The sequence below is a fragment of the Anopheles stephensi genome, chromosome 2 (genome assembly GCF_013141755.1).
Source record: "Anopheles stephensi strain Indian chromosome 2, UCI_ANSTEP_V1.0, whole genome shotgun sequence".
NCBI classification, from domain to species: domain Eukaryota; kingdom Metazoa; phylum Arthropoda; class Insecta; order Diptera; family Culicidae; genus Anopheles; species Anopheles stephensi.
The window spans coordinates 598191-610276 of record NC_050202.1 but is presented as its reverse complement, the minus strand read 5'-3'; the positions used below and the strand labels follow the sequence as shown (position 1 = coordinate 610276).

Here is a 12086-nt window from a genome sequence, read left to right as displayed (position 1 = left end):
GCACCAGTAAAGCACACAACCATGGCGTGCATGGAAGTTTATTTCTCGGGAGTGCTATTTCTTATTCAAAGTGTTTCAAAATCAGAGCTTAAAAAAGCAAATAATTCGCATATCCCCCCCAAGATAAACACAAACGGTTCGAGCGTCGACTTGTGTCGTCCACAAGACGATTTCATTCTCGTAGAGCAACGTTGGCCCTGCATTAACACAACAAACAGCACACAGGGATTTCGCAAGAAAAAGGCGCTTAAACTACCAGCCGGCACAAAACCATTTGAATACATTTCCATATCTCCCCAGCAGCACCAGGAAAAGCGAAGCAAAGTGCAACGATTATGGCATCGCCACACTACTGGCATTCTGTTCTAGCCATTTCCATAATGCGAGATAAGTCCGAATCATAAAATTCGCCAACGCAAGAGAAAAGCGAAAGAATTTTTCAATTATCTAATTATTATACTTTGCCGTCGGTCATGGTGTTGGTGTTGCGTCAGAGCATGAAGCTCTCCTTACTATGGTGGAATAATTTCAAACAATCTCCAGGGAAACGGCTGTTTTTTAAAGGTTTTCTAGGAATCTAGGAAAACAAGACTTACTTATCAACCGGCATCGCTGACACGCCTTCTTAAAGTATAGCGGGCACTTTCGAGTCGGCCGTTGTTCCATCATTGATGAGGATCAGGGACGATAGTTTCGGGTTCGTACACGCGTGGTTTAATCCGTTGCGGACACCGGCCGACGTGGCGAGATTCGTACCTTCCGACGTTCCGTTACCGAGCGGTGTTCCTGCGGTCGGAATAAGTTGCACATCGAACGGAGTTTCCAGCACGCCCGATGGCAGGATTACGGTTTCTGCGCTTTGCACACTCGGCAGCATGTTGTTGGAGAGGGGTGGCGGAAGTGAAAGCGGTGGGACAACCTCCGAGAGCAGAATCGAATCAACGGTCGGCTGATTGCTCTGGCCCTGGCTCGAGGAAGAACTCAAATGTTGCGTCTGTTGCTGCGGTTGTGAGCTGCGACTGCAGGGAAGTATTTGAGAGCTCGGTATTAGCGTTTCCTGCACGGTGTCGTTGTTGCCGTTGCATGTCCGCTCGGAACGCCAACCTCCTCCCGCACCCCGATTGCCTCCGACAGTCCCCGCCCGACCACGGGACGGGTCGAAGCAGGGTAACACCTGCTTAAACTCCTTGCGGAAGTTATCATTCAGCCAGGCGTACAGAAACGGATTGTAGCACGTGGAGGACATGGCCGTAAGATGTGCGATGAAGAAGATCAAATTGTAGAACCGCCAACTGTTAATGTCGGAGTTGAAGTCGTTGCACATGTTGACTACGTTCAGCGGTAGCCAGGAAATGCCGAAGATGGCCACCATCGAAATAAGCATTCGGTTCGTGCGCTTTTTGCGATCGCGGTCGGCCTCCTCTCGCCGGGAAGTCTTACTGCCCGGTTTGGTGCGTGCCCGATCGTTCAGCCGTATGGACACGCAAATGTAGCAGAACGCCATGATGATGAACGGTAGCACGAACTGCAGTATCGATGTGACAATGGAAAAGGTTTTACGCATTTCCTCCGATGGCCACAACTCTTCGCAGTACATTGCGCTGGAAAGTGCGTTCGAGGCGCCGTCCGTTCCGTTGGACGCCACGCCGTGCAGCTTCATGTAGAGTCCGTACGGCATCGTCACCATTATCGCGAACGACCATATCAGCACGATGATGGTGATGCAGGTCGAAAGCTTCATGCGTGGATGGAACGGATAGATGATCACGAAGAACCGATCGATCGCGATCGACGTAAGCGTTAGGGTCGATATGTACACACTACAACCTTGCGCCAGAGGCACTGTGTGACACAGCAACTTCCCAAACACCCATCGTCTCATGAACGTGTAGGACGGAGTGAACGGTACGGCCAACACACACAACAGTATATCCGAGAGGGCAAGATTCGTGATGAACAGATTCGTGACCGTCTGCATGGCTTTGTTGCGAAACACGACGTAGCACACCAGCACATTGCCAAACACTCCCAGCACAAAGATGCTCGAGTAAAGTACACAGAACACGATCTGCACAAGCTTGTTCGAGAAGATAATATCGTTGTCTACACTCGGTGGGGCCACCGTCGAACTGTTCGGACGTCCAAACAGCAGCAGCTCTTCGAGCGTCAGTGTGAGATTCGTTGCGTTCGACGCTGAAAGTCCTCGGCCCAGCATCCCAGTGTTCGGAGGATGGTCGGTTCCTATCAGCGGAAGCTCGGTGTGATCGAGTGCGAGCGACGCCATAGCGGCTGGGGCTGTAGAGGTTGCGGTAGCCACCGTTACAGCGCCCACCAGGCTGACGAGTCCGGACACTGGCGTCAGCATTCCGTGGCGTCCTGGCGTAGGGCGGCTGCCTTACGCGATAGTAAAATATTTACGATCACACACGTCCACGCTCCTAGCGCTCGTCGACCGAGTGCAGTGTCAAGCTGTCTTTGTTCGGTTTTTGCGTCCCACCAGGATGAGTGTCACTCGCAGACCACGCTCCCGTCCCACGCTTGGTGCTACTACTGCACGTGCGGATGCTGGTCCTGGTAGTTTTGCATTGCGCGTTTATCTCCGTACATCTTTCACACTAGCCTCTCCACCCTAGTTTACACACACACATATACACACACAGTCACTTGAAACGATTACCTCGATGACGAATGTCCCGGGGTTGTTACAGCATCCAAAATCCGCCCGACTTGTGTGGGAGCTGAGTTTTTTCTTCCTTTCTATTGTACTACTGTTCCACTATGTCCTGCCTGTGCCGTTGATGCCAATCCTTCAAATGCACACTTGCGTAGTTTTATCGTTCCCTTTCACGTTCGGGTCTCTTCGAATATCACTGGTGGTTGCGTTTTTCGCTGCCATTGATGTGTCGGGATCCTGATTGAAGAAAAAAAAAAAGAGAGAGAGAAATTGAACACAGTTTGCATTAGTATTTCGATTTATGCAGGGAAAAAACGCTTTGTGGCGGTCCGGGACAAATCACATTTCCCAGATGCCGTAACCCGTACGGTAGCACCAGCACCGACGATCGTGCAAGCGTTTCCGGGCGCCATTATGAAATGGGTAATGGGTTGGAGTTGGATGCCACCGATGATACGCGGCGAGCGGATTATTGAATTTTGATGCCGAATTGATTAGCAGCACTTTGGAGGGAATGCGTGTGCCTGCTGGCGACACGATGTCGAACAACATGGCAGTGGTGTTACTTAATCTACGATAATATCTAGGCTGTCAATCATGGTGTGTTTGGTGCGGGTATCGGGCCAAACGGGATGGCAGGATCTTGTCGCCTGGAGCGTCAGCGTATACAAACTGATGTCATGTAATCGAATGTTTTCAGGGCTCTGGTACGGGGCGTTTATCATGCTCGGCTGATCATCCTTATGGGATGTGAGGCTTTAAGGAGGATTTCGATATTCGCATATGGAGTGGAGCTTCAACGCCACATCAGCAACTACAAAATAATAATCTGTTTTTCCTAGCGAGAAGATTCATAGAGTGCCAGAATATGGGTTTCAAAAATTCGAAACAAGGAATCTTGTTACACGTGTTACTGGTTCGGTTTCTATGACTTACTTCCAATGAATGTTCAATACAGCACAATCAATCAGATGACGGTGGCTCAGTGTTAATTAGCGTTGGTTATGGCTAATCATCCTTCTATTCTCTTCCCTTCACATGACACGTTTTCCAATCAAACGTTCATCATTGATCATTTTTCGGTTTCGGACGAGGTTTCGAGTACCCATTTGCAATATTGTCTGTACGCTACGGATCACCCTTCAAAAGGGATCGTCACGTGTACGTTCGGGATTCATTCGTTTTATGCTGTTTTGCCATTCCGGATCACTAATCCGATTGATTACATTCGTTGGTCCTTTCCGCATGCTGTGTACTACCTTGGAAATGCTCCAGTTTACCTGATGGTTTTACTTTTTGCAACTACTGCAGTAACAAGTTCGAGTTCGTAGCTAACGAATTCGTTATTTAGTAATTGAGTTTACTGGCGGTACCGTTCGCTTCTGGACCGCTTAGTTCAACTGACCCTTCGAGCGGTAGGCAAACGTTGGTTACTGTTTTCTTGAGTTTGCAAATCGAAACGAAACACAGCTGCATTCATTTTACGGTCAAGGCCATCATGCACTGGATGCGATACTTCCAATCTCTCTGGCAATGATAACAACATCATTGGTAGGGCATTTCTATTACGAATTTATAGTATTCGTTACTATCTGCACGGTCCAGCCTGTGGACTATCCTCATTTGATTGCCGATAGACTCTCTGAAATTCTTCTTAACACAACCTCATTCTTTCTCCCTCTTTCTCTCTCTCTCTCTCTCTCTCTCTCTCATGCACACACTCTGTCTTTGGTGGCAGTCACAAGAAATTCACATCCCGCGCCAGACTGCTATCGGTGACGGATCGATGCGGTTTGTCACCAAAGCCGTATCGAATGAAATTAGCTTTACAAACATCAGCTGCCGACTTTTGCAAACGCGCACAACTTCGTTGGCCGTGCGGTAGGCAAATAGATGGCGCCCGTCCAGAGAACTTGAAGCAGTGCAAAGCCCTAATAGAGACGCAAAACCATTATTCGGCTTCAGACGCGTCGATCCATTAGCATTTGAAGGCGAGGAAGAAAAAGATATGTCTAGGAAATTGGCATTACATCGTCGCTTGTGGCGATGCATTGACGGAATCCGAGATGGGATGGATTTTAATTGAATTTCTTCATGAATGCTGGGCTGTGCCGGTGGTTATCCACAGGCTGCGGAAGGAAACATAGGCGTTCCTGCTTAGGACGAGTGCCAGTGTCGCTCATTGTACCGTAAAACGAACACGTCATTCAATTCCGCCCAGCCGGTTGTGGATTTTGTCTGGTGGCAAAAGGTTGACGTAACATCTCTTTCCCAACATGCTACCTACAACAGCACGTATGTTTTACCCATCGGGGAACAATGGGCTTTAGAATAAGGTGGAAAGTTCTGTTCCTTTGTGGACAATCAATCGTCGTTCGGTATAATGCTGATTGAATTTGACAAAGGTTCATTGCATTTGCTGCTGGTAATGGGATTACTGGATGGTTGTGACATTTTCTAACAGGTGCTGTGTCCGGATATTGAAACAAACTGATGAAACTGTGCACTTTGCAATTGCCATAATCATAACTCCCTCGTGTTGGATAAGCTTGTGTGAGGTGCATTATTGTAAGTGCACTTAGAGGTAATTTTTCAAAAAGCTATTTTCAATTCAACTCACATCACGTATCGTGCCATCGGAACTGATCGTGTTAGTTTATACAAGTCTTTTGGACCATTTTTTGCCAACACCCTTTCGGGGAATAATTTATACACCATCATAATTCTTCACAAACTTTCCCTGTTCGATCGATAGCACAAACACAAAAGGCGTCCCGACATTATCCCGACCGAATGGTTCACATTAAAACAATGGCAAACATCCGGTAGTGAACGTGTGCGTCGACGGACGGCTCAAAAACTTGTCAGACTGTCCGATGAATATTTCATATACCGGGCACGTCTCGCGTTCCGAACCGGAAATCAACCTGACACTGTTCATGTTCCACGCTTCCATTCTTCATTGCGTAGTCAATTGAGTAGCCGAATACAATTACATTTATTTTGGAGGTTCACACGCACTGAACCGCGGAACCACAAGTCTCTAACTTTTCCTGTTTATCCAATGATTTATGTCGCCGGCAGTGGTATGATGGCATGTGTATGTTACGCGCTTGGTGACATCATAATTCATCAGGTAGGAAATCAGAGGCGGGAAGGTTTGTGTGCAAATTAGTTGCCAAATTTCCCCTATAGTAATCCACCGGACACAGAGCTTGCATTCGATGATGAATGCCATATTGTTGCTCAATTGTGAAAAGCAATATGAAAGCGGAAAATTTATACACCAAAACAGGATGGTTCAGTGCCGGCGCGCTTTTCATTTCTAACAATTAATATTTGTTATGTAAAATGAATGCGAACCTGAACCTTTTCCACAAACGAGAACAAACCGAGTTACCGTCATTTTTCCGGCAAAGCAAAGGGTTAGGACTTCAACGTTAGAACAATGTATCGAAAACAGTTCACCCGATGGTAACACAAATAGGGCGCACCGCATCGGGTTTGTGTGGCGTTTCAAGCCAAAGGGTGGATTATAAGAGGCTTTGTGAGAATCCTGCTAATTTCCTTTGCAAATAATCTGATCAAATATTTAATACCGGGTTTGGTACCACAAATTCAGGATTTGAAGCTTATTCGAATGTCAATTCTCGTCCATCGTTGTTCACGGAGATTAATTAATTCGCTTCAGGGCTTAGTGAGCTGTGCTCTGGAGAAGAAGTAAGAAATGTAATTTAAACTTACAAATTACTAGAGAAAAGCAGACAACATCGATTTGTTGCTGTGCCATTGCTTCGAGGTATCTTATCTATCACCAACCTCATAGGGCCAGTAACTATTCCGCTTTGTTATTGCAACTTAACCCATTTAGCTCGCCAAAATGTCACCAACTCTTTGCAAGTTACCCTGTTTTTTTCCTTCTTCGCTTGACGTGCTGTGGTTTTAAAAACATTCCCATCAGAAGCTGATAGGATTTCTGTTACTCTCCCGCGAGTTCCTCTATCTTTTCTTTTAAGTGGAAAGTTTTCACGATCCCGGCGTCGAAGCTTGAGTACAATTAATGACTCCCTTTGGAGAGGAGGGAAATCTTCCTCCGAAGACCCAAGGGGATCGTAAATAATTTCTTCCACACCGAACTTCCTCGAGTCGAGTAGTAGAGAAAAGGGTCGCTGCTGCTATCCCGAAGAGACCAGTCATCAAACACCATCAACACGTGCACCAGCATTCAGGGCCCCTTCAACGCTCGGTCCACCCTTTCCAGCCTGGAAAGCTGCCGGTGCTTAGAAAACTGAAACCCCACGGGAAACAAACCAAACCCGTCGCAAGGTGGCGTTTTGTTATGTATTTTCCCAGATCGCGCATTGTCTCTGGGAGCAGGCTCATTAAGGAAAAGTTTCTTTTCCACTTTTCTGGCTCGCCTATCCGTTCGCTACGATCGCTGTTTGCTGCGTTACAAAACAATTTTCCTTCGTACCGCCCCACCCGCGAAGAAGCGTGACGCGTTACCATGGCGACAAAGTTTTGCTGCGATGAGCAACCAGGCGCCTCCATGCTGCGACTCGGCGAACGAAGCGAGTCGACTTAATTAGTTTCGGAAAAGGTTAAACAACGCGATAAGATAACTGAAACCTTTCCGTGGTGGAATTGTTTTTATCGGGAGTTTTTGTGTTGTTTTGTGTTTTACAAATAATAAATATTGCACCTCGGTTACAGAATTTGTTTCGCACAAAGTGACGTTGTTCTTGATAAAAATGAAGTAGCGGCGAGTTCTCGAAAGTGCATCCATAATCAGAGCAGCATTACAATTAAACTCTTTTGAGTGGGCTTAGATTAGTTATACATTATACACGGAGAAAAGTAAGAAGAAGGTCTCGTTTTGGGAAATTCTTTCCATACTCCCTGGAAACATTCCATATGGATTAAACTCGTTGCATCCTCGTGGCATTTTGAACGAAGCGAAAAAGAACGAATGATTCCTTCGCTCTCTCCATCCAGCTTGCTGTTTGAATATTTATAGACTAAGATAGACCCTAAGCTCTGGTCGTGTTATCAATCTTGCTGTGTGGTATGAGAATATTCATTCAGGTTAAATGGGAAGCATGCTCGCTTTTCACCTTTGGTCAGCCATTGATTTTGAACCAGTGATGTGTAGATTGGCTTTTTTCTTCTCAATCGAATATTCAACCAGCGTTCTTAACGAGTAGCGAGAAAGAAGTCAGTTCAGTGCAAACGTTTACTGCACCACATGCATCACGAATGAATAACGACAATTTTGATCTACAGGTGGAGTAGTTGCAGCACAGGTTAAAGGGTGTGTATTGCAGTGGAAAAGACGAAGGAACGCTCATCCTTATATCATTTGCTATACTTCAAGAAGTTACCCTGTTGAATTGACTTCAAGATAGGTTTTTTGTCGGATCACTTGCTCATCGCGCCGGGGATTATGTTAATGTTTCGAATACTAATGAGCCAACTTCAACTGAGTGCTAGGTGATGATGTGTTTCCCCATACCCGTAGGGCCAGAACTTCGTACGACGCCCTTTTCGGTTTGTGGTTTCCACTGATTCTAACCACGATGAAATTACATGCAGAACGATAATAACCCAGCTAACCCAGCTCGACACTCTGACAAGTGAAGAATCACGATTTATCGATACAACCTGCATTGAGTGGAAAAGATGGCCCATCGTAAGATATGAACGCTAGTGTCGAATAAAGTGCTGAATCGTGTCTGGCAAATTTGTGGGAAACCATGCAGAAAATTTGAGAGCTTATCAGTTCCAAAATAGTCATCGCAACGGGAGGGTAGTCGGTTTGCGATAAGGTTCTTCTGGCACTTTCCAATAACCATTAGAAAGTAAGCAATTCTGCCCAAGTAGTGTTTAAGCGTCTCGGGAAAGCTCTTCAGTGAGATAAATTCTGCAACACATTAAACTAATTGGAGGGACTAAATGAACTATCTATGGCTTTCGATACACAAACCCGTTTCGATCTCTTTAGTTTTCGTTTCAAATGGGAAGATAAGGTGGTAATGAATTGCTTTAATTACTTTCTGGTTGAAACCCCATTTGCCAAAACACTGTACACTGCTGTGAGTGTGTGCGTATACAGACACGACCGGAAAGACACCATCGGGCGAGTTTTTCGAGATTGCAAAACTGAATACATCCGAGGAGTTCGTCACAGGCACTGATTTCACTTCATTTGTCCGTTAATCATCCCGTCTAGCGAAGACTCAAATCGAAGTGTTTGAATATTCCACACTCGATGAGCGTAAGCAAATCATAAGACGCTTCAAATTCCAACCAAACGGAAATGAGAAACTACGCTACGTGCGCTCTCCCCACCGAAGGTCAAAGTTTACGGCCGCCCGGGATAAGCTAAACTCGGTAGTAAAATATTCAATTTTCCCAGCAATACTCCACGTACACTCTGCTGTTCATCCTCATTTTCCCGACCCTTCGCTCGAAGGCGAAGCCGTCGTTAAGGTTCATAAATCAATCAACCATCGCGCATCCCGTCGCAGCGGGGCATCAATTAAATTTCGCTTCCATCGAAAAACGCCGGTCCCGGTCGGCCGACCAGCCAGCAGACGCATGGGTGTGACAAATGCGCAGCTTTAATGGCGGTATGCGGTACGTTTTTATGTCATTAATTTAAACGGCGTATTTAATGAGGGAACGCTAGAACAAATAAATAGAAGTAAAACAAATACGGCAACCGAGGTCATTTGCGATGGGAAGAAATGTGTGGACATTTTTTCGCTAAATTTGCTACAAACTGGTTTAAAGCTCACAAGACAAATATAGAAAAAAACCTCTGATCTGACTCTTGGAAAGGGGTTCCGTTTATACATCCAGCTGTTTCCTCCAGGCTGCAAAAAACTAAAGAAATGATAGCATCATTATCCGACTGACCATCGCGTAACGCGAAGGAGCATGATCGTAGCAAAGTGGTTGCCCGTAATCAATTTGTAATCTGTCTTCTTGTCTGGCAAGTTTCACTCATGGCTGGAGGTGGACGAAGAATTTGAAAATCATGTGAATTGCTGGAAGTCTATCACGATCCGAATCTGATTTTCTTTAAACGTTTCAATCATTTCTCTTCAGTGTGAACTTCTATCTTCTATCTTCTTCTTTCGTAGGAAGCGAAGGTTCAAAATTACCACCATGGTCATCATGACTGTTGGAATTCGCCGCCACAAAAAAATGGTGGTCCTGCGGTCAGAAACACTTACGCTTTCATAACGAGCAGTTGTTCGATCTCCAGAAAGGTTTCACCGGGCGAGAATCACAATTCTCGTGGGCTAATTTTCACCAGCGCCATTTATCACGTCACGCACATTTCGACGCACCCCAAAACTCGACCACGCTCAGGAAAACTTTCCCAACCACCGGAAAACCGGACCGGACGGGAGTTGTGTGGCCCTTTCCGTACAGTCCCGAACAGGAAATGAACGTTCAATCGTGCACGAGACAGGAATGCAGAAAAGTGTTCGCCCGCAGGTCGGCGAAACGGCACGGGAGCTCGGTTATCGACGACCTTCGCCCGTTAATCCATTAAGCCCGTTTTGGATCGACACGATTGCGTTAGGACGGTGGATTTTTTTCCTCCGGGGCCCGGTCATCGTCATCGTTCCCAGAAATCGATACCATTCTGCGTAATGAATCTTCCTGCCCTTCATTGGCTACATTAATCATTTGTTGATCGCCTCCGGCCCGCCGAAGCCCGGAGCGACCTGTCAACTGGCATGAAGGCACTTGCTGCGACGCCTTTGCTTCGCCATTCCTTCCGATGTGTTTTGGCGTGCGATGAAAAATTGCGATGGTCAAGAAACGCCGCTGGGTCACGCTCGCGACGAGTTGACTTTCAATAACCGATGGTTCAATGGACGCGTGAGAAGGTTAATTTTCTGTTCAGCTTGTTTGTTACAGTTTCTGCATTGAGTTATGTCAATTAAATAATCCTCTGGCATTGTGCTGAAGAGATGTCTCCTTGTAGGAAAGATTAACGATAAGACAGAAACACAGAAACAATGATTAATGTATTTAAATTGCATGACTTTACATCAGTAATCGGCCGGTGCCTTCTCGTCATGTAATTAAACTTACAAACACGGCACGTTTGATCAAACAATTATTTAATTATGATTACCGCCACGGAATCAAGCTATCATTCCGCATCGCATTATACAATGCAAACGACATTTTGGGACAGCTTTCCCAGAGCTCGGAGGGATTTATTAAAACGGGACAAAACTGTGGACACACTGGATTAGAGATTTTAATTATACGAAGCTCGACAAATTCCTGAAAGCTTTCCCGAACGCGGCTCGTCTCAAGGCTGGAGCCGGAAGAAATTCTCGGAAACCATAGTCACCGTAGTCGCAGTACATGTTCGTTTGTACAATAACAGCAACTCGGGACACGGGCGTTAGGGATTCGTATGGCAACATTTGATCTTTTTCTTCTCGTTGCTACCATGCATCCTCGTTCTAATGCCTCGGTAGGCTCGGTAAGCTCGTATATTATTCACCAACACCTGGCAATGTGGAGCCCGGTTTCCGGAGAGCAAACACGATATTCATTTTCCCCGATATTTATCCAACGGTCCCATGTCTCGGAGCTCGGACCCAAAGGAAGCCTGCCCGCGAGGCTTAGGAAAACCGGCAGTGTTTCTAAAGTGGAAAATAAATTATCATCTGCCGAGCTTCCGCTTCCTGCTTGCCGCTCCAACCGGGCGAAAGGCGCGTGCCTAGTCAGCGAGAGAATTTCCGTAACTTATCCAAAACAAAACCAAAAAAACATTCCTCCTACGAAGGTGCTCTTTTCAATCAACGGGACGAAAATTGCTTTCCCTAGCGATTTTCTCAAATTCTCCATTATCCACCCGGCTCCGGAAAAGCTACGGGTCGGTGCGTGTCCACCCTCAGCCACAGTCGCACACACTACCTTGCTACAATTCATTTTCCAATCATCGATGGCGAAAAAATTGGAAAAGCTCTCCGTCCGCACATCCGTCTTCCAATCAGCTGTACTGCGAATCGCTCACTGGGAGTTATTTTTTTATTTTTCTTGTTGAAAACGAGCTTTTCTCGCGTGTTACGCTTACCTAGAGACGAGATCTTCTTAAAATGGCTTCTTACATTGCGTTTCCGTCACGTTTCCCTTTTTATTGCATAACAATCTGTAGCAAAATAACCACACCGAAATAACCCCCCGAAGTGTGCTTTTGAGCGAAGAAGGAAAGGTCCGAGGAGAGAAACAAAGCAAAGAAAAAATCTACGATGGCGTTATTTTTTCCACCAATACATTCCAGGATTTTTTTTCTTTGTTGCTGTTGTTAGAGTTTGCTTTCTCCATGATCCCTTCAATGATATTGAGCCTAGCGTTTGGCGGATACTTCGTCATG

General features: G+C 46.0%; 2 protein-coding genes across 4 annotated transcripts in view; one reads left to right on the top strand and one right to left on the bottom strand.

Annotated features, from left to right (window-relative positions):
- LOC118507175 overlaps positions 1-12086 on the top strand; it is a 118322-nt gene that overhangs the window by 73033 nt on the left and 33203 nt on the right. The gene's annotated exons all lie outside the window — the stretch shown is intronic.
- The window catches only part of LOC118507167 (neuropeptide Y receptor type 2), a 54021-nt gene that overhangs the window by 21416 nt on the left and 20519 nt on the right, over positions 1-12086 (bottom strand). The window contains exon 2 of one of the 2 annotated variants that reach the window (XM_036045231.1): positions 597-2911. In XM_036045231.1, coding sequence (XP_035901124.1) covers positions 626-2365 — 1740 coding nt within the window. In that variant the 5' untranslated portion in view covers positions 2366-2911 and the 3' untranslated portion in view covers positions 597-625. Of the gene's footprint in view, positions 1-596; positions 3132-12086 lie in introns of those variants that run through there. The other variant, XM_036045232.1, reaches the window with a different exon arrangement.